Source organism: Kogia breviceps, chromosome 5 (genome assembly GCF_026419965.1).
Source record: "Kogia breviceps isolate mKogBre1 chromosome 5, mKogBre1 haplotype 1, whole genome shotgun sequence".
Classification (NCBI taxonomy): Eukaryota; Metazoa; Chordata; class Mammalia; order Artiodactyla; family Physeteridae; genus Kogia; species Kogia breviceps.
In genome coordinates, this window is record NC_081314.1 from 54,001,348 (window position 1) to 54,028,808 (window position 27,461).

General features: G+C 36.6%; 3 protein-coding genes and 1 non-coding gene across 8 annotated transcripts in view; 2 read left to right on the forward strand and 2 right to left on the reverse strand.

Annotated features, from left to right (window-relative positions):
- LOC131757519 (uncharacterized) overlaps window positions 1-16,734 on the forward strand; it is a 74,738-nt gene extending 58,004 nt beyond the window's left edge. Inside the window, exons 4-5 of the mRNA XM_059065082.2 lie at window positions 10,682-10,796; window positions 14,741-16,734. Coding sequence (XP_058921065.2) covers window positions 10,682-10,725 — 44 coding nt within the window. The 3' untranslated portion in view covers window positions 10,726-10,796; window positions 14,741-16,734. The remainder of the gene's footprint in view (window positions 1-10,681; window positions 10,797-14,740) is intronic.
- LOC131757878 (small nucleolar RNA SNORA40) lies at window positions 7,246-7,370 on the reverse strand. Its single transcript, XR_009336028.1, has one exon. It is a non-coding gene; the product is annotated as a small nucleolar RNA SNORA40 (small nucleolar RNA).
- GPR160 (G protein-coupled receptor 160) lies at window positions 14,810-15,826 on the forward strand. Its single transcript, XM_067034000.1, has one exon. The coding sequence runs from the start codon at window positions 14,810-14,812 to the stop codon at window positions 15,824-15,826; it is 1,017 nt and encodes a 338-aa protein (XP_066890101.1).
- A 4,598-nt stretch (window positions 16,735-21,332) lies between the features above and the next one.
- Window positions 21,333-27,461, reverse strand: part of PHC3 (polyhomeotic homolog 3) — an 82,406-nt gene continuing 76,277 nt past the window's right edge. For 3 of the 5 annotated variants that reach the window (XM_067033998.1, XM_059065063.2, XM_059065059.2), the window contains one exon: window positions 24,404-26,348. In XM_067033998.1, coding sequence (XP_066890099.1) covers window positions 26,194-26,348 — 155 coding nt within the window. In that variant the 3' untranslated portion in view covers window positions 24,404-26,193. Of the gene's footprint in view, window positions 26,349-27,461 lie in introns of all 5 variants that reach the window. The other 2 variants (XM_059065061.2, XR_010840666.1) reach the window with 2 other exon arrangements.

Here is a 27,461-nt window from a genome sequence, read left to right on the forward strand (position 1 = left end):
CTCGTGCCCCGGTCCGGGAAGATCCCACGTGCCGCGGAGCGGCTGGGCCCGTGAGCCATGGCCGCTGGGCCTGCGCGTCCGGAGCCTGTGCTCCGCAACGGGAGAGGCAGCAGCAGTGAGAGGCCCGCGTACCGCAAAAAAAAAGTATTTGAGATGTCTTTCAAGACTCTCTTTTAATCTACAGACTGCTTCTCCACTCCTTCTATTGAAGAACTGGACCACTTGACCTTTAGAGTTTTCCACTGTGACTTTTGCTGATTGCACACTCATGGTGCAGCTCAGTATGTCCCTCTGTATTTATTTCCTTGTTTAAAAACAGCTTTATTGAAGTATAACTGACATACAATAAACTGCACATACTTAATGTGTACAATTTGATACCTTTTGCCATATGTCTACACCAATGAAAACACCACCAGCATCAGGAGAGTAAACACGTTTATCACCCACAAAGTTCCCTGTGCCCCTTTGTAATTTCTCCCTCCTACCCCTTCCTATCTTCTCAGCAATTGATTGTTTACTTTCTGTCATTCTCAGTGAGTTCGTATTTTCTAAGATTTTATATAAATGGAATCATGCAGCGTGCATTTTGTTTTTTGCCTGGCCTCTCTCACTCAGCATAGTTACTTTGAGACTCATCTGTGTTGTTGCATGTATTGATAGTTCCTCCCTTTTATTGCTGAGTACTGTTCCGTTGCATGGGTATACCACTCTTTTATCCATTGACTCGTTGATAGAAATCTGGATTGTTTCCAGTTTTGTGTCCTCTGCTTTTCTTGCAAATTGGCAGCTGGATCCAGAGATTTGATCAGACTCAGGTTCAGCCTATAGGAGGCACAAAATGTCTGGTTACTCTCCTGTTGTGAAGATCAGAGCCATAGGTACTTAATGCCTACATCTGTTAATTCATGGGTGGAATTCCAGGTCTACAACTTATTTTTCATGTGTAAGTTGGAACACTCTTTAAAAAGATGCTTCCCCTCATCTACTGCTTGGTTACCAAGTGGTACATCTCATATATGGCAGGGTAAATGCTTTATTTTTTCCTTTAATTTATTGGTTTTCAAGATATCCATTCCATCCCTTAATTCTTTGCATAAAACTTCCTGTTGTTTTCTCTTGGGAAACTGGTTATCTCTTCTCTTTGTTATCACTGTTTTGAAATTTCTGATGTATCTCAGCATGGGTCTGTTTTCTTCCATCAAGGTGGAAGGTTTTCAATCTTGCAAAATCTTCAGTTCTAGAAAATGTTCATCCTCTTCTTCCTGATGTCTTCCCCTCCAGTTTATTCTCTTTCTGTGACTCCTATTATTCAGATATTGCACCTGCTAAATTTGTTCTCTATTTTACTATCCTTTATCTTCTTGTTCTACATTTTCTGGGAAATTTCCTGAACTTTATTTTCTAACTCTTCAGTTCAGCTTATCATTTCTGCTGTCAGACTTTTATTTTCCAAGGGTGATTTCTGTGATTGTTTTAAATAGCCTCCTCCTTTTGTTTCATGGATGCAATACTTTCTCCCTGAAAACGATGAGTTTCTGAAGAATGTTTTTTTCTAGCACTGTCTCTCTTTCCTCGAAGTTATCTTTTTTCTGCTTTTGGGTTTGACTTTTCATTGTAGAGATTTTCTTCGAATGTCTGGGGCTCTGTGGATGTCTAGTCATGCATATGAGTAGGGCATCTGGGATGTTTCCTTAGAGAAGACTCAATTTCACTGTCTTTAGATAGTTCTTCTTGGGCTGATCCCTCAAGAAGGATTTTTGGATCTTTATCTTTTGTGATAATGGTATTCCTGAAATCCAAGTGGGGATATAAGGCTGCAGAGCTGAGAAGCTGAGAAGCTTTCAATATGTGTAGTTTTACTCAGTCTCCATTTTCATCATGATACCCCTTCATCCTCAAATCTTGGCCACATTCTATAGACTCTCTCTTTTACCCTTGCCAGAGGAGAAGACCTCCATTCTTATTCCATAGCTGGGGAGAGAGAGTTACCTGTTGCACTGAGTCACAGAAGGGATCTGGGATCTGTTTATTTCATTTGCGACTAATCCTCTTGTTTTTAGCCCCATCTTTGCATCCCTTTTCAAAGTTACCTGGGCCAACAATTCCTGAGCCTTTTGAGGGCCCTGACGTGTAAATTAGATTGCCACTGTGCTTTCTCCATTGCTGGCATTCTTCAGTCCATTATCAGTATATGTGATTCATCTGAAGATTTTATTAAAAATGCAGATTGATTCATTAGGTCCAAGCTGGAGGCTGAGATTCTGTATTTATAACAAGCTCCTAGGTGATGCTTATGTTCCTGCTTCTGTTTTGTTGGAAAGAAAAGAAGCAGTTTCATTGGAAGTTGAATCATAATTTATGTAGCCAATTTCCTATTGCTGGATATTTAAAGTAATTCTAGGTTTTTACTTTTAAATGCAATATTATGAGATGAACAGCCTTAAAAATAAATTAATAGGGCTTCTGTGGTGGCGCAGTGGCTAAGAATCCGCCTGCCAATGCAGGGGACACGGGTTCAAGCCCTGGTCCGGGAAGATCTCACATGCCGCGGAGCAACTAAGCCCGTGTGCCACAACTACTGAGCCTGCACTCTAGAGCCCATGTGCCACAACTACTGAAGCCCACACGCCTAGAGCCCGTGCTCTGCAACAAGAGAAGCCACCCCAGTGAGAAGCCCACAGTGAAGAGTGGCCCCCGCTCGCCACAACTAGAGAGAGCCTGTGCACAGCAACAAAGACCCAACGTAGCCAAAAATAAATAAATAATATATAAAAAGTAATTAATAAAACACATCCATTTCCATGTTCTGTTTGAATTTTGAAAGATGTATATAAACTTGTTGAACTACCACCCCAATCCAAATAAAGAACTTTTTTTTTTTTTTGAGAACATTTTCATCTCTACAAAAAGTTCCCTGGTGCTTCTGCCCCATCCTGGCCCTAGGTTTCCACTGATGGTATGTCTGGCCCTACAGATTAGTTCTGCTGTTCTAGAATTCCACATAATTGGAATCATACAGTCTGTGCTTTTTTATGTCAGGATGCTTTCGTTCAGCGTGTTTTTTCAATTTATCCCTGTGTAGCATGTATCCCTGTGTAGCATGTATTCCTTTTTATTGCTGAAAAGTATTCCACCATATGGATATATTACAGTTTATTTATCCATTCTCCTGTTGGTGGATATGGAGTTTGTAGCCACGGTAAATCAAGCTGCCACACATTTGTGTACAAGTCTTTTTGTGGATATATGTCTTCATTTTTCTTGGGTAAATACCTAGGAGTAGGATTACTGGATAAAATGGTACCTGAATGTTAACATCCTAAAAAATCTCAAAACAGTTTAAGCAATGTCAGGTTGTTCTCCTTCCTTGTGAACACATGTATTGTCAGTCTTTTAGATTTTAGCTCTTCTAGTGGGTGTTGCAGCAGTATCTCATTGTGGTTTTCATTTCCCCAACGTATCCCTTCAAATTTTCTGCCCATTTTTCTAATGGGCTAATTGTCTTAGAGTTGTAAGAGTCCATTCATGTTCTGAGACCAAGTCATTGGTAAGATATTTATTGTGAATATCTTCTCCCAGTCTGTAGCTTGCCTTTTCGTTTTCTTAACTATGCTTTCAAAGAGAAGTAAGTATTTGCCCTTTAACAGAGTCCAGCTTATCAACATGTGTATGTGCACGAGCACATGTGCACATCCTGAGAAAGCTATGCCCACTATAGTGGGTGCCTAGTGTCCCCCTAGAATTCTTGTCTATCCGGAATGTGACTTATTTGGAAATAAGTTTTTGTAGATGTAATGAAGGTAATAACAGAATAGGGTGGGCCCTAAATCCAGTGATTTAGGTTCTCACAGAAAAAGGAGAGGACACACACAGACACACACAAGGGAGAAGGCTGTGTAAAGATGGAGGCGGAGATAGGTGTTATGCTGTCACAAGCCAAGGAATGTCAGGAGCCTCCAGAAGCTGGAAAAAGCAAGGAAGGATGCTCCTCTAGAGCCTTCAAAGGGAGCATGGCTCTGTTGAGACCTTGATTTCAGATTTCTGGCCTCCAGAACTGTGAGAAAATTAATTTCTGTTGTTTTGACTACCCGGTGGTAATTAGTTATGGCAGCCCTAGGGAACTAATACATCTACCTGGACCACAACGATTTTTCTCCTGTTTTCTTCTAAAAATTTCAGTTTCACTTTTACATTTAGCCTTACGATCCATTTTGAGTTTACTTTGTGTATGGTGTGAGGTAAGGGTTAAGGTTAGTTTTTCCCATATGGATATATGGTTTCCAGCACCATTTTTAGGGAAGACTATCCTTTCCCCCATTAATTACCTTGTACTTTTGTTGAGAATCAATTGACCATAAATATATGGGTCTACTTCTGGATTCTCTTCTGTTCGATTGATTTATAGGACTATCCTTATGCTAATACCCCCTCTTTATTTCTGTACCTTTATAGCAAGTCTTAAAATCAGGTAGTGTAAGTTCACCAACTTTGTTGTTCTTAAAAATTATTTTGGCTCTGCTAGGTCCTTTACATTTCCATATAAATTGTACAACCAGCTTGCCAATTTCTACAAAAAAACTGGCTGAGTCTTACAATCCATCATATATGTCTCCATGGATTTAGATCTTCTTTAATTTCTGTTTTATTAAATATTTATTTATTTGTAAGTGTAAAGGATTTTTAAAAATTGTATAAAACAGGCAAAATTATTTAGGTCAATACATTTTTAAGGAATTTCATGTGTTCTGATTCCTTCCACTGCCAGTCACTTAGTTCCTCCAAGGTTTGAGTCCTAATCTTCAAGATAAGATAGCCCTTTCAAAAAGAACTTTTGCTTAGTCCACAGTTGTCATGTCAGTCGGTCCACAGTCCTTCTAGGTCACCTTCTTTGATCTCCCATAGACTATGGACACACTTTAAAAAATCCCCACCTGCAATCTTTGGGATCCAATTTTCTCAAGCAATTTACTTTAGGACCATGTTTATGGTCAGAGGAGATGGCTCTGACTGGTTCTGAATTTTAGACACCCTCTAAACATGCATTAAGTTGAAATCAGATTACTCCTAAGCTATCACACCCTAGAACAGTACATATCATTGGGCTATGCCAGTACCTTTTTTTTTAACATCTTTATTGGAGTATAATTGCTTTACAATGGTGTGTTAGTTTATGCTTTACAACAAAGTGAATCAGCTATACATATACTATATCCCCATTTCTCCTCCCTCTTGCCTCTCCCTCCCTCCCTCCCTCCCTTTCCCACCCCTCTAGGTGGTCACAAAGCACTGAGCTGATCTCCCTGTGCCATGTGGCTGCTTCCCACTAGCTATTTTACATTTAGTAGTGTATACATGTTCATGCCACTCTCACTTCGTCCCAGCCTACCCTTCCACCTCCCCGTGTCCTCAAGTCCATTCTCTACATCTTGTGTCTTTATTCCTGTCCTGCCTCTAGGTTCTTCAGAACTTTTTCTTTTTTTTAGATTCCATATATATATATATGTGTTAGCATATGGTATTTGTTTTTCTCTTTCTGACTTACTTCACTCTGTATGACAGACTCTGGGTCCATCTACCTCACTACAGATAACTCAATTTTGTTTCTTTTTATGGCTGAGTAATATTCCATTGTATATATGTGCCACATCTTTCTTATCCATTCATCTGTTAATGGACACTGAGGTTGCTTCCATGTCCTGGCTATTGTAAATAGTGCTGCAATGAACATTGTGGTACATGACTCTTTCTGAATTATGGTTTTCTCAGGGTATATGCCTGGTAGTGGGATTGCTGGGTTGTATGGTAGTTCTATTTTTAGTTTTTTAAGGAACCTCCATACTGTTCTCCATAGTGGCTGTATCAATTTACATTCCCACCAACAGTGTAGGAGGGTTCCCTTTTCTCCACACCCTCTCCAGCATTTACTGTTTGTAGATTTTTTGAAGATGGCCATTCTGACCGGTGTGAGGTGATACCTCACTGTAGTTTTGATTTGCATTTCTCTAATTAGTGATGTTGAGCATCCTTTCATGTGTTTGTTAGCAATCTGTATATCTTCTTTGGAGAAATGTCTATTTAGGTCTTCTGCCCATTTTTGGATTGGGTTGTTTGTTTTTTAGATATTGAGCTGCATGAGCTGCTTGTATATTTTGGAGATTAATCCTTTGTCAGTTGCTTCGTTTGCAAATATTTTCTTCCATTCTGAGGGTTGTCTTTTCATCTTGTTTATGGTTTCCTTTGCTGTGCAAAAGCTTTTAATTTTCATTAGGTCCCATTTATTTTTGTTTTTATTTCCATTTCTCTAGGAGGTGGGTCAAAAAGGATCTTGCTGTGATTTATGTTATAGAGTGTTCTGCCTGTGTATTCCTCTAAGAGTTTTATAGTGTCTGGCCTTACATTTAGGTCTTTAATCCATTTTGAGTTTATTTTTGTGTATGGTGTTCCAATTTCATTCTTTTACATGTAGTTGTCCAGTTTTCCCAGCACCACTTACTGAAGAGGCTATCTTTTCTCCATTGTATATTCTTGCCTCCTTTATCAAAGATAAGGTGACCATAAGTGCATGGCTTTATCACTGGGCTTTCTATCCTGTTCCATTGATCTATATTTCTGTTTTTGTGCCAGTACCATGCTGTCTTGATTACTGTAGCTTTGTATATAGTCTGAAGTCAGGGAGCCTGATTCCTCTGGGTATGTTTTTCTTTCTTAAGATTGCTTTGGCTATTCAGGGTCTTTTGTGTTTCCATACAAATTGTGAAATTTTTTGTTCTAGTTCTGTGAAAAATGCCATTGGTAGTTTGATAGGGATTGCATTGAATCTGTAGATTGCTTTGGGTAGTATAGTCATTTTCACAATGTTGATTCTTCCAATCCAAGAATGTGATATCTCTCTTCTGTTTGTATCATCTTGAATTTCTTTCATCAGTGTTTTATAGTTTTCTGCATACAGGTCTTTTGTCTCCTTAGGTAGGTTTATTCCTAGGTATTTTATTCTTTTTGTTGCAGTGGTAAGTGGGAATGTTTCCTTTATGCCAGTACCTTTTTAAAGTCCAGATATTGTGTTCTCAAGATACAAGCCTTAAAAAAGAAGCCATCCTTGTTTCATGTCAACATTAGAGTACTAAATCAGTATAGCTGATAATTTCCCTCATATCTTATGCTTTTAAATTATGCAATTTTATAGTCCTGGAAGCAACCTTTATGTGTATATATACCCCCAACACTTGAACCTGTTTTAGGTATCATGTTCCTTCTTCTGTATCAAAACTCATACTGAAGAATGAGTTCTGGGTTGCAAAGGAGGATTTATTTTTGCATCTGTCTGTAAGTCTTTGTCCACGAGTTACACAAAAGCAAACACAAGTGCCATTTCTGCAATGTTTAAAATATTCAGAATACTGTGTTTGCCTGTGCTTTGTCAAATTTATCCCTAAATGTTCCATAGTTTTGATGCTATGGCAAATGTTATTTCATTTTCCAATTATTTATCACTGGTATATAGAAATAGAATTTTTAAAAAATTAACCCACAACCTTGCTAAATGCACTTGTTACCTTTTGTAGCTCTTGTTGCAGACTTTCTAAGTACATGATCATGTCACCCATGATTAAAGACAGCTTTACTTCTTTCTTTACAGTCTACATGCCTTTTATTTCTTGTTAATGACTTACCACACTGGCTAGGATGTCTAATAAAATGTTGAGGAGGGTTGGAGGGTGGACATCCTTGCATTGTTCCTGATTTTAGGAGGAAAAAGCCCACTCTTTCAGCATTTGAGCTTAGATGTGGGTTTTTCGTAGATGCTTTTTATCTGGCTGGGAAGTTCCCTTCTATTATTTGTTTTCATGAGAGTTTTTATAATGTTGGATTTTGTTAAATGCTCTTTCTACATCTGTCCAGATGATCATATAGTTTTTCTCCTTTATTCTGTTAACACGATGAATTACATCAATTTTCTAATGTTAAACCAAGATTGCATACACTGTGATGTATTAGGTTATATTATTATTTTCACATATTAAGAATTTAATTTTTTCATTAAGGATTTTTGCCTCTATATTCTTGAGGGATGATGCTTTGTAATTTAGTTTTCTTGAAATGTCTTTGGTTTTGTTATAAGGGTAATTCTGGTCTTGTAAAATGAGTTGGAATGTGTTTCTCTCGTCTGTTCTCCTTCAGCTTGGTATTTCTTCCTTAAATGTTTGGCAGAATACATTAGTGAAGACATCTGAGCCTAGAATTTTCTTTGTGGGAAGGTTTTTAAGTACAAAATCAATTTCTTTAATAGGGATTTTTAGGAATTTTTTTGTTTGAGTTTTGGTAGTCCACGCCTTTCCAGAAATTTGTGTGTCATCACAGTTGTCTCATTTACTGGAATAAAATTATTCTTTTTAAAAAATATTTATTTATTTATTTTTGGCTGCATTGGGTCTTTGTTGCTGCAGGTGGGCTTTTTCTAGTTGGAGTGAGTGGGGTCTACTCTTCGTTGTGGTGCACGGTCTTCTCATTGCAGTGGCTTCACTTGTTGCAGAGCACGGGCTGTAACAGGCGCATGGGCTTCAGTAGTTGTGGCACGGGGGCTCAATAGTTGTGGCTCACGGGCTCTAGAGCACAAGCTCAGTAGTTGTGGCGCATGGGCTTAGTTGCTCCACAGTATGTGGGATCTTCCCAGACCAGGGCTCGAACCCATGTCCCCTGCATTGGTAGGTAGTTCTTAACCACTGCACCACCAGGGAAGTCCCGGAATAAAATTATTCTTAATAGTCCCCTATTATCTTTTTAATGTTTATAGGATCTGTGGTCCTCTCTCTCCTAATTTTGCTAAGTTCTTTCTCAGTTTGGTTGGAGGTTTACAACTTTATTGGTTTTTAGAAAGAACCAGCTTTTGGTTCATTGTTTTTAAATTTTTGTTTGTTTTTAAAATTTCATTGTTTTCTGTTATTTACTATATCCTTCCTTTAGCATACTTTGGGGTTTAATTTACTCTTTTTTTTTTTTTTTGGCTGCACCACGCAGCTTGTGGGATCTTAGTTCCCTGACAGGTATTGAACCCTGGCCCTCAGCAGTGAGAGCGTGGAGTCCTAACCACTGGACTGTGAGGGAATTCCCTTACTCTTCTTTTTCTTAAGGCAGAAATTCAGGTCACTGAATCAAGACCTTATTTTCCAATACAGGCAAATATAAGAATCTCAGAACGATATGGTGCAAAAGCAATTAATGTAGTGGAAATTAAAACTGAATTTTGACTTTGCTGGTTTTCTTATATTTGCCTTGCTGCTTTTCAAAGTTCTTTTTTCTACTGTGGATTTATAAATTCTGATAATATAAATAATACATGCTAATTCTTAAAGAAATGTTAAGGGTACAGAGAATTATAAGGCATTTTATGTGTCAGGATAGGCCATAACATATAATCACAAAACCCTTCCAGCTTGATACAACAAACTTTACTTCTTGCTTACACTGTACATCCATTCTGAATCACCTGGGGCTTTGCGCCACTGCCCCACACAGTCACTCAAGGACGCAGATTGACAGAGGTCCCACTGTCTTGAGCTGTACTATCTGGAACACATCCTGTTTACTCCCTGTGGCAGGGGAAGAGAACACTGAAGGGGCTCTCATGGGATCCTTTGGGTGCCAATAATCTACACAGTCACTCTTATTTGGAAAGCTCTTTCACATACATAAATTGGATCCCTTTCTACATTTCCAGTTGTGAGTTGAGCCATACTTGTGGCTTACTGAAGAGCTTTGAAATCAAACCTGAGGTTGAACTTCAAGCTTCAACACTTAGCAGTCACACATCCTGGGGAAATGAGCTTGTTAACCCCCGAGCATTTCCTCGTGCAAAGAAAATAATGTCTACCCTTCATGATTGTTTTAAGGATTAGATAAAAGGTACTTAAAATCCCTGGACAAGGCTCAATACATTATTTCTCCCAGAGGCTTTCTTCACTTGTGAGGCTCAGCAAACAGCTACAGTGCTAATCCCATTTTCAGTATAATAGTAGACCAGAACGTTAACTGTGCTCATCTTCCCATCCCATTGTTTAATGCAGATGGTTTTGTTAGGAAACTTTTCTATGATTGCCTAACACAACTATTTGATTGTAATCATGCTATGAAGTTATATACCTCTTTCGTACTCTCAAACTCTCATGAATGTACAGTGGATTTTCCAAAAGCTACATGTGTGATATCACAGCTGATTTTATAGAAGAGAATCCAGCTGCCTGCCGTTGAGCCAGATACTAAAGTAATTTGCGAAATGTGAAACAGTGCCACTCTGCTCACTCAATTTTTTTTGTTTGGGAAAACACAGTAATTTTTCACTTAAAAAAATGTTACTCACGTTAACATGCAACACGTGTCAAAAGGTCCTGAAATGAAAGTTTGAGAGCCTAGTTTAGACTCTGAACCTGTGGGTGAAAACTGCAATGTAGGCAATATTTCTATAAACAGATACCATGTTATCTGCACCCATATCTCAGGGTCTTTGGTGACTTTTAATCTAAGTATCCCCTTCCTTCCTTTTGCTGGAAAGAAGAAGTTACTTGCTGTAACCCTACAAATCGTTACAGTTTCTCTAAGCAGAGATCTGGACGCAGTTACACTGAATTCCAGTTATTTAGGTGGCTGTTAATGACGGTTATTTTATTTTCTATCTTTCACACAGAGCTTATTCACATGGCATTTTGGTATGCCAGGAACCAAAAGTGAGATAATTAAAGGCAGTAAAACTGAAGTAAAATAGGACGATCAGCCAAGAAAGACCTACTGGAGAAAGCAGAGTAAGTATGGTGTGTTGTTAAGAATTAATTGGGTTATAAGTGGAAAAGCAGAGACTGGGTCAGTGAAAAGAAGGCATGGTTTGTTTCCCTCAGGCCCTACCAATACTTCTAAACGGGCCAGATCACACAGCAAGCCCAAAGATGCCTTGAAAAGGACTTGCACATTAGCTTCTTGAATTGTATATGAAGCATGACTTGATTCATAAGTAGTTTAAAACATCATGCAGGAAAAGGATCACATCTTCAAAAATCTTTGCATCTCAGTAGTTAATGTGAACGTTTTTCAAGGGAAAATTGGGGGACGGGTAGCCCGTTAAAGGCCTTTTGTCTTCTACGGGGAGGTTTTTTTAAAGAACAAAATGATGGAATTTGGAATACTTTCAGTGGCTTATGGAGTAAGTAGGGTTTAACATTTTCATCTAAGAAAGTTTTCATTGGTTTCCATGATTATGGTGTTCAGGAACCATTGTAAAACGACCAAAACCTCATTTTCCAACATACATTTTTCCATACTGTCCCTTTGACTGCTTTTTATTGCCTCAAGTTGCATATCTTCCCTAGGCCTTATCTTTCTTGTCTCTGAAGTTTCTTCCAGCTTTATGTTTCTCTTACATATTCCACTTCAGATTTGTCTACTTTCTCCCCATCTTCTTCTGAAGAGGTTCTTGGTTAGTGCCTCGGTGGCTGTGGCTGACCCCCTGCCCCCGACCCGCTTCCTTGGCCCCTGGGAGACACTCAGGGTTGCTTCCCTCCTGCAGGGACAGGCCTGCTGTCCTGGCCTTCCAATCAGCTCCCCTTGGAAAGTCAGTGGTAAAATGGAAACTGAGGAAACACCCCTTGGATGTCGCCTACTTAAATATGATTCCTTAGCTTTAATTTTGGATAGGACTGTAAAGGGTACAGTCATTTTATACTGATAATTCTTTATTTCTTTTATCCTAAACATGTTTTAATAAGTGGGTCTTCATAAATATGAACCCACATTGTTTCCCTTCCCCACCCCCATTCTGAACCAACATTTGCTATTTAAAACTAAGTCTGTTTTTTTTCTTGGCACAAGGATTTCCTATAGTCTTACCATTCCACCCAGGTTTCCTTATCCAAGGCCAGTAGTGTTTGTCAAGGTGGCAGCCATGATTCTGTGCCCCTGTATATCAAATCTGGAATGGATCCTTTTCTGAGAGGGTAAAGTTAAACTATATAGTATATTTGAGTATAGGAAAAAAAAAAATTGAGCATACAAAAGAACTTGTTTCATTTGTTCCTTTATAACATATAGTTATGAAAATAGGTATTAGATGATTTTTATAACTGTCTTTACATATACATGTGTGTGTAAATAGATACATTATTTGTGTGTCTTAATAACTTAGCTAATGACAAGGTAGATTGATGGCCATGAGAATATGTTAAAGAAAAAATTATTTGTGATCCTTGTTAAAGAACAATGAGGCAGACTTTATTCAAGATGACTGCAATAGGTGTGAGGACCACAATAATGGGGTTTTGCAGTTGGGGTTCGGGGGGTATAGAGACTGGGCTCAACTCCACCCACAACAAGGAAAAGGGGGAATTTATACCCAAGGAAGAAGGTGGGGGTCAGGTCAGTGAATGGACTGTTACCAAGGAAACATCAGGGGTTAAGAAGGGATTCTGGTGAAACTGACCTACCAGAATTCTTGCTGAAGGCAGGTCAAGGTGATTAGACATCACCTAAACTAAAGGATGATGGGGATGAGGAACCTGGTCAGGTATTGAGAGAGGTTGGATATTGAGAGTGAGAGATTCTGCCTAAAACCGACTTAGCAATATTCTTGCTAAAACTGGACAATGAAAAGACAAATACAGAAGCTCAGAAGTTGGCCTAGTTGAAGAGAGTTGAATTCTCTTCTCAACTAGGAGAGACTCTTTGTCAGCTTAGGGTTCATTCTGTCAACAGAACTGGTGGCCCTCTCCCTCTCTTTTCTTTACCCTCAGACAGTATCCTCACTAATTCCTTGAAATTAATCATCAGTTATCTGTAGGCAAATTGTTTTTTTGCTTTTCAGACTTGATACTCCCTTTTTTTCTGTAAAGTTTGAGAAAATCAGAAAAACCTATAATACTACCATATTAATAACTTGATATGTATCTTTTGTCTTTTTCTATACATGTATAATATCTGTAAAAAATTAGATGACATGTTGCTGCATAATTTTTTATCCTGCATTTCACTTAAGTAAACATACTGTGGAAAATTATCACTGTATTTTTTTTTTAACATGTAACAAAATCACAAGGCATAAAAACATTTAACAAGTATAGAAAAGGTAGAGTGAAAACTAAGTCTTCCTATCCCGAGAAACATTTTTAATGGCTGCATAATAGTACATCGTAAGAATGTATCACTTTTAACGCATCCCTAATTGTTGACATTCATGGGTAGGTTTTTTGTTATTGTTTGGGTTTTGTTTTGCTGTTATAAACACTGGTTGTACAGTTGCAGAAACAACTTTGGGTCAACTGTGTGTTTTTATTTTTTAAGGATAAATTTGTGTGGGGTTTTTTTTTTAGGCTAAATTTCTTGAATTTCCTTCCTTTTCTTCCATCCTTTCCTGATTTCTTCCTCTTGGAACTTTCCCTTTCATCATCTTTTTCCTGTTTTGAATGCATTTATCACTCAAGCTCAGCTCCTGTTCCTTTGCCCTTACCTAGCAATTCTTAATGTTTACAGGTATCCCTACTCCTTCCCTGTATTTTTTCATCTCTCCAGGTGCCACACCTGATGAATCTTTTTCCTTAGCCAGTATTTTCATGATTTTCAGTTGAACCATCTGTTTTATATCTTTGAGCTTCAGAGATTTATTTGAATGATGATCCTGCAGCTAAAAAGCTTTGAAACCAGCTATACTAAAGGGGCCTCATAAGCATTATCTAAATTTCACAGACAGAAAGACAAAAACGGGCAATGTTGTCTGGTGTCAGAGTGGGACTGAGTCAACAGCTATCAGTGGATTGTTCTGAGTATTCCTATCAGGCTGCTATTTGAAGCCTATATATATATATATATAATATATATATTATATATTAATATATAATTTATATATTAATATATTACATACATTATATATATGTATTTTTAAATATATAAATACATATATATATGTATTTTCTTGGAATGTATTTTATTTTTAGAAGTCAAACTTGCTAAATGTTTTTTTTCCAAAGGAGAAAATTCAAACCATCAATGTGATATCTTATTCACAACATAGTTAATAGTAGAATGATCTCATGATTATGTCATGACTTAATGCAGGAACCTTCCAGTTTTTTGGAAAGAAGTATCTCAGTTTTTATTTCCAGGGAACTATTCTCTTTCTAGGAGAGTAAGGGAGTGAAAATCAGGTATCCTAGATCCTCTTTCTAGAGCTACACAGAGTTTCTATGCCTATTTTCTGAATTATTCCCAGTTCTTCAGTTATAAAATTGGATGACATAAAACATGGCTTGTTTTTATAGTAGATGTATTTGTAAGAGTGTTTCAGTCATTTTTCTTTTATTAATTTTTATTGGAGTATAGTTGCTTTATAATGTTGTTAGTTTCTGCTGTACAGCAAAGTGAATCAGCTATATGAAGCCTATATTTTGGCTCTGGTAGATAAGTGTTTTTCTACCTTTTTTCAACAAGTTATTAAAAGCTGTGCTTATGCAGAAGTTAGTAATTTATATAAAACAGCTTCGTTATAGAGCTGAGAGTTCTGGACCATCTGGGTCTCAAAGAATGACGAGAGTATACACATTAATTCTTCTTGATCATATTCTGTATTCTATAAGTATGAGAAATGTAAGTTTATTTGGGGAAGTGATTGGATTAAAATAGATTTTTGAGATGAGGTGCTTTGTAAAGTTTTAAAACAGTGATAGCATCAAGATAACATCAAGGTTTTTTTCACTTTTCTTTGCAGGGATGGAAAATAAAGTGAAGCACTGTTTTATTGTAGCAGCAGTCCTTTGAAATTGAACTGAAAAAAAAAATGACTGCTCTTACTTCAGAGAACTGCTCTTTTCAGTACCAGCTACATCAAACAAATCAGCCCCTAGATGCTAACAGTCTGTTATTCTTGATTACACTTGGGAAAATATTATTAAATATCCTCACACTAGGAATGAGAAGAAAAAACACCCATCAAAATTTTATGGAATATTTTTGCATTTCACTAGCATTTACTGACCTTCTACTTTTGGTGACTATTTCCATTATATCCTATTTCAGGGATTTTGTACTTTTAGGCATTAGGTTTACTAAATACCACATCTGCCTATTTACTCAAATTATTTCTTTTACTTACGGCTTTTTGCATTATCCAGTTTTTCTGATAGCTTGTATAGATTATTACCTGAATTTCTCTAAAGCCACCAAGCTTCCATTTAAGTGTCAAAAAGTATTTTATTTCTTTGCAGTTATTTTAATTTGGATTTCAGTCCTTACTTATGTTTTAGGAGATCCAGCTATCTACCAAAGCCTGAACGCACAGAATGTTTACTCTTATCAGTGTCCTTTCTACATTAGCATTCAGAGTTACTGGCTGTCGTTTTCCATGGTGATGATTTTATTTATGGCTTTTATAACCTCTTGGTCAGAAGTTATTACCTTGGTACAGGCTGTGAGGATAACTTCCTATATGAATGAGACTGTCCTATATTTTCCCTTTTCATCCCACTCTAGTTATACTGTGAGCTCTAAAAAAACACTCTTGCCCAAGTTGATTATCTGTTTTCTTGGTACCTGGTTACCATTTGTACTACTTCAAATAATTATCCTTTTACTTAAAGTACAGATTCCAGCATACATCGAGATGAACATTCCGTGGTTGTACTTTGTCAACAGTTTTCTCATTGCTACAGTTTTTTGGTTTAATTGTCACAAACTTAATTTTAGAAACATGGCATTACCTGTGGATCCATTTGTCAACTGGAAATGCTGCTTCATTCCACTTACAATTCATAATCTTGAGCAAATTGAAAAGCCTATATCAGTAATAATTTGTTGACATGTTATCATGTTAAAACTAATAGCTATAAGAATTATAATTTTACAGATGGGAAAGAATGATGACTTGGGACATATAAATAATGAACTGAACTGTAAGCTCTCCCTGGCATCCCAAACTTTCATACCTTTTCAGAATGTGTCATTTTGGGATTGTAACATTATTTATTAGGGTTTTTTTTTAACAAAATACTTCCAATAAGAAATATTTATACCTGTTGACCATACTTATATTTGTGTTACCCAGAAAACTACTGGATACAAACTGTTAGGTAAATCTGCAATTCACTGCCAGCTTTTCAGATTTAAATAAACATTTTTATTACACTTAGAGCAAGAAAATCAAGATTGTTTTCTTTAAATAATTTGGTGTAAATATTCTTTAACATAAGGGGAAAGATTAGTGCAATTTAAATTTAGCTATTTTTAGGACTTCCCTGGTGGTGCGGTGGTTAAGAATCTGCCTGCCAATGCAGGGGACATGGGTTCGAGCCCTGGTCTGGGAAGATCCCACGTGCCGCGGAGCAACTAAGCCAGTGCGCCACAACTAGTGAGCCTGCGCTCTAGAGCCCACGAGCCACAACTACTGAAGCCTGCGCACCCTAGAGCCCACGGTCTGCAACTACTGCAGCCTGTGCACTCTAGGGCCCGCGTGCCGCAACTACTGAGCCCATGTGAGGCAGCTACTGAAGCCCGCGCGCCTAGAGCCTGTGCTCCACAGCAAGAGAAGCCACCGCGATGAGAAGCCCACACACCACAACAAAGAGTAGCCTCTGCTTGCCACAGCTAGAGAGAAAGCCTGCGTGCAGCAATGAAGACCCAATGCAGCCAATAAATAAATAAATAAATTCTTTAAAAAAAAATAGTGGTTAAAATGGTAAATGAAAAAAAAAATAAATTCAGCTAATTAAAAAATATATATCTCTGTTCTTAGTGCAAATATTTCTAAAAGAAAAGTTCTGGTTGCTCACCTTACAGAACTGGGAGTGGTGACTAGGTCTCTTTCCTGACATAACAGATCCATCTTCAGTTGTAACTTACCATCTGTCAGTCATACATTTGCATGACAACCCGTAATCACACTGGCGACGTACCAGTACCACGGTGTGAAGGTAGGGTTTCTCACCCTCAGCACTACTGACGTCTTCTGTTGGATAAGCCTTCGCTGGGGGAGCTGTGCTGTGTGCTGCAGCAAGTTTGGCAGCATCTCTGCCTTCTATCCACTAGGTGCCAGTAGAACCTCCTTTCCCAGTCACTACAATCAAAGTGTCTCCAGAGACTGCCATACTCCCCTCAGTGGGCAAAACTGTTCCCGGTTGAGAACTACTGGAGTGAAGCAATCTAAAGGGCAGAAAAATCTGAAATCACTCTGTGAGTTAAGGTACACAGATACCGTCTAATTTGTCAATGTACAAACCTGCTCTACTTCTCTGTGTTACTTTCCTTCTGAATGTATTGGCTTTCTAATTGGCCATATGTGGAACTGAGATACTGAAGAATATATTTTACTTAATTAGTAAAGACTTATCCCTCTCTGCAGATTTTAAACCTGGATAATGTATAACTACTTCAAGCCCCTCTAAGCTGTTTATTTACTTAGAAGATGCCCCATGCCTCACAAGCTTAAAGGAAAAAAAGAAATTATTCAGTTGACCAGCCAAATGGAAGAGGCTTTTATTTGTAAAGAAATGAACTTACAACTGGTCTACAATATATTATTGTAATATAAACAATATAAATAAATGATCCTGTAGGCCCACTAACCTTCCATCCAGACCCACATGAAGCAATGTTACAACAATATTCTATGTGAAAATGTGCAGGTAACAAAGGTGCAATTACAAGCAAGTTTAAGCAGCAGAGTATAAGGTGCTTTAATTTAACAGTTAATGTTGCCATCAACAAACATTTGAAATGTTCAATTTTACTTCACTGAATACAGACACAACAAATATGAAAATCTAAAATTCATACACATGCTACTGTTAATATGAAAGTGCTTTCTCTTTTTTAAAAAAATACACCAAATGGACAGTCTTTTTACATAGATCATGGTGTGCTCTTATAATGCAAAATTAACTTCATTGTCAGGTTATACATTTTAAAACTGTAGCTATAGACACCAATCTAGGAACGCTAATGCTAAGAGTGCTAAAACTATTTCATTCCCTGCAAGGAGGACTCTAGTACAATATCCAACATAAAGAATACATCTATATATAATCTTAACATTTGTTTTTTGTAAAGATAAAAAAGTTTTCTTTCCCCTTGTTCATCCTGGTTGGGTCAGTGTTTGAGGTTTTAATAATATGAAAGTCCTATTTAATTAGAACAATGGGAGGAAGCAAAAGGAGGAATTTAAAAATCCATTAACATGTGCATAAGGCATCAAAAATAAAAATTTTAAAAAGTTTATCACAATTTGCCTTTGTTAAGTCAACAGCAAAAAAATGTTTTCAACAAGCAAGCGGACAAGGAACACTAATTCAACAGAGGCTTGAAATGCCTGACACCAGTGTCAGCATCCACCCTGCACACTGCCGTCTACAACTCCAACCTACACCACAAGCTCACCCCTTACTTTGAGGAGTTTTTTGGATCTTACTTTGACTTTTTTTTTCCCATGGAAAAAAAACAAAGACCAAGCTTTTGAATGAGGTGATTGGGAATCCAGTTAAATGCCTTAGAAATTAGATGTCCAAAATTATACCATCTTTGCACACTCCCACTGATTTTTTTAAAAATTTAGAATACACATACAAAAAGTATTTATGTAATAGATATTTTAACAGCAAAAATATTTGAAAAATTATATAAGTTAAAATATTTTAAAAGTTTTAACCAGTACCATGGAAAATTTTTTTTAAACCCAGACTATCTGGTCACTTGGATGTTAGTGTTCCTGTTTACAAACACTTTATTATAGATTCTAGTCTAACATGTATTTGGACATTTTCCTGCTTTAAAAAGCTGTAACTATGATACATAAAAGAGCTTTTTAATATGTTTCCATTTTGTGTCTTTATGGAGAAGGTTAGTATCAAATGATATTAATATGTAACCTTGTGTCAATAGGAAATCACAATGTAATTCACAGAATCCTCGGGTGGTAAGGGACCTTTTCCCAGTTAATCAATTCTCCCATTCTATATTTACTCCCCAAATACCTGTAAATTCAAGCTCCAAGCACAAAACTGTTTTACTGCTTACCGGTTCTGCATTTTAAAGGAAACCCATTTACTATGCAATATATGAGTGCTTTCTAAAAAGTAGATATTTGTGATAATAGTAAAATTTTATGTAATCTTTCTTGCTTTAAAAAGACAAAAACAAAATAAAAACCAAACCTTTTCAGCAAGCTCTTCTGAGATTTTTCAGTTTTCAAAAGTTACTGCTGCACTGTCAATACTGGGTGTAGTTCAAAATGTATAGTAAATCAGCACCAGCTTCTTTGTATTGTTCTGTCACACACCCTGCATATAGCAACACCTCTGGAATAGATTCAAGTGTCAAAATAATTCTGAGAAATATGGGCTGTCACACCAGTTTCAAAATGTAAATCCTAATATTAGGTACCTTTAATTTTGTAACCTAATCAGATATATGGATTAGTATGCAAAATGTGTTATAGGAATTATGATGTGATTCACGCAGATCCCTTAGATATCACCTAGCCTAATCCTTTACCCAATGCATAAAAATTCCCTCTCAGTTCCAACTTTACATTCAGTACATTAATAATAATTACATCCATGTTTGTTCAAGCCACAGTCAAAAATGGGGGGAAGAGAGGATTTTGTTTACTTATTACTAGTTCCTTAAGTATACCACATACTGCACAGTAAACGTTCAAATGGTTTGCTAAATGAATGAATGACAATGTTCAAGATATGTTCAGTGGTTTAGCAAGAAGCGTTTAGAAAAACGTCCTCATTTGCTCATCTGTGCGAATTTTCTACCTTAATCCTTAGGAGAACAAAGACTGTGGGTGACCCAGGAAACATGCTTAATAAATAATTATCTTTTAGCAAAAGCTCTTAAGTGTGAAATGAACCATTAAGAAAGGAAATTAAGAGAATTAAGGTAAAAGAGAATTAAGTAGGAGCAACTTTTAAAAATACCCCATTATGTGGCCTAGAACCATAATTTTATATCGCTTAAAGATGATTTTAAACAAAATCAACATTTTGAGTAGTACAGTCTCCATGCCGTATATTCAGAAGAGGAAACAGGTTAAAAGCTAAGTAATGGCCTAAGGTGTCACACAGCTAATTCACCAACTAGAAGTAAAACCCCAGTCTCCCAGCCAGTGTTTTATCTTCATTTATCATGTTAATTTAATGATTATGTGCATCTCTTATTTACTATTGAAGTAATTATTTAGTACTACCTAAAACAAAATTACGGCTTTAACATAAGCATTCTAAAAGATTTTAAGCAATGGATACATCTGGTCTGCTTGAGGCAAGACTAAAAAAGTTCCTTTTTCTAAAATATGTTGATGTTCATTTCACTACCATTCCCCACCGCTCTTATAAACCCCAACTTGTTCACCTCCATCAATTAAAGCTACACAAAATCAGGATTTAACACTGATAACAGTCCCTAAAGTATAATTTTTAAGTCAATAAGATGGCTACTATCCATCCTTAAGATTACTGGAGTGAATTTAAATAGGTGATCTAAAAGGACTTAACTTTTTTTACTCTTACATTTAAAACTATACAATGTTAGCATAATAGTGCTTTAAATTTATATAGATTTCTTTTTTCCAAATTAAAATGCATTTATTACTTCTTTTAAACAATACATTTTAAGATCTTTACACAGGTTTTCTTTTTCTATGGATTCATACTGACGCCCCCAATATCACTGAGAGCAACTGTACTTTTCAAAGGCAGTAGAAAAAAATACTTTTTAAATGTACCTCTTCTCTAATGTCGGAGGTTGAAATTGTCACCTTTAAGTAAAATTAAATGTTCACAAGTTATACAAAGGGGAAAAAAATGAAACATTTGTGGAAAACATTTCCCAGAGCTCCCATGAACATGGCACTTCAGAGGTGTGTGTTCATGTGGTAGAGCAGAATGGGAGAGTTTTCAGTAGAGAAGCTGAGCTTCGTATCTGAGAAGGAGGGCAGGTCTGCCTTCTCATGTACGTGTACTAAAGTGAAAGTTCAGGAAAAGCCAGACGTTTTGCTCTGGAATATGATGGTAAAAATTATATTTGTGTTAGTGCTTTACAACTTCCAAAAAAACACCTTTACCATAGTATTATTTTAAAGTAGATTAAATAAGCTCTGAAAAATAATATGTAAAACTTTATAATTTTTTAAAATTTAGGAAACTTTTTCCAAAGAAGATAATATAATTTTCAACATTTTTTTATTGAAGAAATGGCTTATATTAGTGCTATGAGGGAAACTATATAATGATACATTTTATGAACTTCTAACAAAAGAGGAATATCTTCCCAAAGAAGTTTTTTAAGATGTACAACTTATAATAGGTTGAAATTAAATTTTATTAAGATTGCATATTTACTTTCCCTAATATTGTATTTGTGCTTATTTAATTGAATCACAATTGTTAAGATGAAATCAAATGCTCTAAACAGATTCAGAAAATACCAATATTGATGAATGCAGATTAAACAGTTCATTTCATGATCTACACTACTGTGCATCAAAGAAATAGAGGTAGGCTTGTGTTTACTGAAAGCCACGCTAATAAACAGAACCCTATAGCTCTTAGTCATCCAACTCTTAGACTGAGACACAACCTAACAAAACACTATATAAAAATCTTAAAAATGCCTTTCTTTGTAACAATCTACAAGGTTGATTCAACTGTAGTATCTGACAATGGATACTCTCTCCTCTATATAATTCTGATAACTCAATTATAACAGTTAACCTTTGAGTTCTTGACAAATATTCTCCAACTATAATAATTGTCACCTTTTTCAGAAGTCAAAACTCACCAATTGATGTATCATTGGAACTATTAATATGCTCCTAAGGGCAGAATCTCTTGATAAAGAGAGTAAAAGAATGAATTTGATTACAGTTAACTCTTGACAAAATAAAAACTATACTCTGTTTATTGCTATAACTGGGACCCAACCATTAGAATTTATTATTCTGAACTACTGATGGCCATATCTATACTACACAACCTCACTCAGTTAACCATATTATCCTCTTGTGTCTGGAATGTTCTTCTCCGTTTGTCTCCTCCTCCACTTCCCTGTCCTTTCCCCTAGAAAACCTTCCCCAAGGCCCTGTTATAGTTACACGTCCTGCAAAGGAAACAGACTGAGCAAACACTGTACATAAATGGCCAGTTTCCACTGCCCAGAGGGTTTACGAAGACATGACTGTTAGGTATTAGAAATTCCTGCCCCAGTTACCTCCCTAAAATTAACCCTACTACAAAGTCCTCTGTAGGGATTTTCAGGCAAAGGTCTCTCTAAGAAGAAAGTTTTCACACAGTTTCCTTGGGGCTTGAGGAAGTAAGGGGAGTGAGGCTCTTTCATCCTATTAGGCAGTAATGCTCAATGCCCATTGCCCAGAGGCAGCATGAGTTCCTGCCATTCACTAAGGGTGAGGATCTTCAAACCACAAAATATAACCAGGCTGTTCTGGTTGAAAAGATATCTTTGAAATGTTTTAACAGTGTGTCCAACCAGGGATTTCTTCCACTCGATATGGCTATGAGGATAGCATAATTCCCGTATATGTGCAATAGTTTACTTTTTCCAAGACTGTTTACACACATGCAAACACAGCCTAAGACTATACTCAATCTATATATTGCCTCCTTACCATACCTGTGCCATGGCGGTACCAAAACCCTGCAAATGAAAATAATGGGACTTCATAACATTTAACTGAACAAGCCAGTGCTATGGGGCACTGGGACAGGTTTGAGTGAATGTCTGACTATAATATTACACTGGATATGGGGAGATAAGCTACATCAAAAATTAAAATAAAGTGGGCTACCTACAAAAAATAATTTCTATTTGGAACTAGGTAAAACATGAATATTAACTTCAAAAGTGCAGAAATTTGTTCAGCGCTGAAGTGGGATAAACTAACAAAGTGCCAGGTCTCTTGTCTGCTTCTCCACCATTCTCAAGCTCCTTCACTAATATTTCTTTCCCTCTATTCCACATTGTCTATTCTGAGGGGACAGCCCTTAAACTGGGACTTTAAAAAATGTCTCTTTAGAGGATGCACCAGCGAATTAAAAGGACCATCGTGGAAAAATTACCAGCCACTTAAAAAGTGACAGCTTGTGGGACAGCACTCTTACACTGATTATATATCAAAGCTGCACAGCTGTGTCAGACTCATGCCTACACAAGGCTTGATGAAAATGCACATCACGTAAGAAGCAACTTTTATAAATCAGCTCTCTGTGTACTTTCTTAGGAACACATGGCTTAAAGCAAATAAAATTTCAAACTTGTAGGGATTTTCTTCCTCAATGGGAAAAGAGTGCATCAGTATAAAGAAGTCAAAAAATGCAAACTTAGGTAGCAAAAGTAGGAAGAACTTCCCATATACCCTTTCTGCTTGTCATTCCCTCTCCCCCATCAAAATCCTCCAACAACTAGTAATATGAAGGAAAACGAAAATGACAGCACTCTCCCCACCTATTTCATACTAAAACTGTGCTTTAAGCTCAGGAGAGAAGTGGGCACCCAGTGTTATCGTCTATATCCATTATACATAACTGAAATTTTGAAATTCAGATAGTTACATCACCCAGAAAGAAACAGCTGCATCAATGGGAAAGCTACTAGTTAAAAGCCAATGAGCCATTTCTAAATAAAATAACTTGAAAAAAGCAAGTATATTTTCTGGGTATGTTTTGCGTAGGGACAACAGAAGATCTGGACTGTTCTTAAGATTATTGTAAGATTTAGAATTATAAGGTGCTCTCCAATGGAAACCCCTCTTGTAAGCTTTCTCGGATACTTAACACAGTGCTATGCACAGGGGCTTGCAGTAAGTACATAATGACTGATATATCAGAAGAGGGACCACAGTTCCAAGTTAATACCTTAAAGGCTATATACAGATAATATGGTTATGGGAGGTAATCATTATTGCCAGGGGAGTCTATCTCCAAAGAATCAATTCTGTAGGAATTGTTTGTGGATCATCTGTGACGAAGTTTTAATTCCAGGGGAGATTTTTCCATTGTACCCTTCAGTGCTCATACGGTGGACCATCTCCTACTAATGCTTAACCTTTACTTGTATTCTGAAATTACAAGATGAGGGGAAAAGTCAAAGCATATGACAACTCTGTCATAATGATTAACTGCTAATAAATGAAAATTAACTGTAGAGTACCTACCTTTCCTTGAAACTGTAATCCAATAATTAAAAATGTGATATACAGAAATATGTGACATAGACTACAAGCTATTGTAGGTCTGGAACATGAGCCTTACACTATATTACATATTCTAATCCTACACATAACTATCAGTAAATGTCTTTTTTTAAAAACATTACTACACAAAAGAATCCCACAAAGCATACATTCAAACAAGAGGCATCTAAAGGTTAAAAAAATTACCCGCTGTATTTTTGTATAAAAATAATCAACATTCTCTAATGTACACAAAGCCAAAAGATAAATATCTGTGATGTCTTTAATGACATCTTTAGTCTTCTACTAGCATAACACAATCTTTTTTAAAAGATCAGTGACAATGACTGAAACCCACTGACTCTTCCTCACTTACTGAACTTCTGCCAAATATCTGTGTATGTTCCTTGAATTATTAAAACATTTCCATTGTATGGTAAAGATAAGATAAAAAAAAGATTAAAACATTTTTGATGTCCAGGACTATAAAGTTCACAGGCCTGCCACAATTTTTAGTGCCATAATTCTAAAAGAACACTAACTGTTCAATGAAAGGTTTTGCTTTAAAATTTTTTTCTCTAAAACATGTACATACAAAATTAGATCCAATTATCCAAGAGACATCAGCTGGATAACTGCTTTGCAAGAAGCATACAAGGATTTAGTCAAGGAAAAAGGAATGTGCATTCTAGCTAGATCCAGCTTGTTCAACACTAGATAAATCCAAAGACCAACCACATAGCCTCTACAGAGTATCGCCCTGCCAGCAAAGGCTGTGTGCACTGGTTCATAAGGCATAATCATATTATGCCTTCATCAGTGCAGAGAGATATGAAAGATAATTGTTATTATGACTCAATACTGAGAGTCAAAATTCTAAGTATGCTAGTCCTCATTTTACAGGCAGATTTTCCCCCTTTTTCTAGAATGCATAAAACTGGGAAAAATACTCTTAGCAGAACATTAATGCTATCTGAAATACTTCCATTGTACAATGTATTATTCCTTATTACATCCCTTTAAAAATTTTTTTTCTTAAAATATCCCTCTGGGTGAAAAAGAGCAACATTTATCACTCCTATGTTACGGTTTCTCAACCTTGGCACTCCTGACATTTTGGACCAGATAACTGTTTGTTGTAGAGGGCTGTCCTGTGCATTGTTGGATATTTAGCGACATCCCTGTCCACGCATCAGATACCAACAGCAACCCCCCCCCCCACAACCCCTAAGCTATGACAACCAAAATGTCCCTTGACATTTTCAAATGTCCCCTGGGGAACAAAACTGACCTCTGTTGAGAACCACTGCTCTAAAAGAACAAAAACTAAGAGGAAAACTAACTTCCTCAGTCACACCAAATTCCTGGTCAAGTTTGGAATAGAAACCAAATCTTCTAACTTCCAGATCAGTATTATTCATGCTAGAATGCAATCCTTTTTATAGACAAAGCAACTGTCTAAAAGACATGTTTTTTAAAACATACAGTGATATCTCACTGCATACAATTCCAGTCACTGGACTCCAAAATTATTCCTAAATCACTCCTAAATTATATCTCTTACGACAACCCATAGAAAAATTATAGGGTAGAAAAATGTATAAGAAAACCGAATCAAAAGAGGAGAAATGTAAATCATTAAATTACTTTCAAAAGGATTTTTATATTAATGATAAACATCACCTTTAAAAAAATTATCTAGTAAAACACTTTGAAAAATATCATGGCCCTCTATAACAAGTCTTTCAATGTTGTAACCTGTAAAATTAATTCACCCATGTTAGCTAATTATGAAAATGTATCAATATAATGCATTATTTTATCTGTAGAAGAAATGTCAGCCTTAATGCACAGATCAGATCCCCATGTGCCTGGCTGTCCATCACAGTCAGTGGTAACACTGTAGGCCCACTGGAGCCTTTACCTTACAAGTTAGTTTCAGAATAAAACTGCTGTTTTCTCAAAGCCTCGTGATCCCGTTAAGATTCCTTCAGAGAGTTGATGCGTGCACAGATCTTTAGGGCCGGGCCTAGCTTGATATTCATTGCACTCATAAGGTGGTCTTCTTTTAGCAAGAGAAGAGCCTGTCCATCAATCTCCTGTGCTCTGAACTCATCTGCGATATCCTGGCAGCCTAGGATTTGATCAGAGGAAGGATGTTAGAATTAATACACAACAATCAGAGGTTACTCCTAACAGTCACAGTCATGCTCTCACTGGGTCTGAGTATCTGAAATACAGACTGAGAAACATGAAATTTATTGATGGTAGTCTTGGGTTCACTCTTGAAGCAAGACAGTATTTCCTGACATTCTAAAAAGTAAGAATTCAAAATCCAGGTAAAGCAATTTACTTGGAATTCTTGTTCTAAAAATAATATTGCAGAAATAATTATAAGTCAGGTAAAATGTACAGATTGTTCAGTCCAGATATAACATACCTTCACGAAAAGGGCAATGCCATCACCTGAAAGCATGCCACACATACAGCAAGTTTGGATTAACTAGTCATTATACCTCAAGAACTTTACTTTGTATAACATATCCTTCACATACAGGTACAAAAGAATAAAATATTAATGTTCTGCCATTTAAATAATAATTTAGAAATATTTTCTCAAGTACCACTTTCATTATCATTTGTACCTTTATTCTGATTTACAACCTTCAATGTGCCAAGCACATCCAAAACATTTTTATTATTCACTCAGGACAGAACCAATCCATCAAAATTATAGTATCAATCTATTGCTGAAATGTATTACAATGATCAACTTGTATTTTCAACTTCAAATCTTAGTATCACTGGACTAATCTCCACTTCTGATAAGAAAACAAATTCTCGTTGAAATTTTGAGCTTGCTGGCTAATCTCTTGACAAATAACCAATATTTTACCTCTCTGTGTAAACCAAGTGCTTTAGAGCAAGTAACAACGTGAGCACTCTACTTGAACCTCAAACGTTTCTATTATCTACCAAATTTTGCGCAGCCAAGCTAATAAACTTCCCCACTAAAGGTAAAGAAACCAGCAGGGAAGGTAATGAATTAAGGAACCATGAGAGGAGACAATGCAAAAATGTGGAAGCTTCCCTATAAAAGACAAAATTATAAAAGTGAATTTAAGAATAAAAACTAACAGCTTAAAGTCTTTCTATTCAAATCAGCATTCTGAGGGAGAACACGAAGAAAAAGATAATGGAAATGATTACATTATACCTTTGGATACAACTTTGCTGGAATGATTAT

Bases quoted from the DNA above. Each gene is read 5' to 3' on its own strand.
- GPR160 (XM_067034000.1), top strand. From the start codon at position 14,810: ATGACTGCTCTTACTTCAGAGAACTGCTCTTTTCAGTACCAGCTACAT.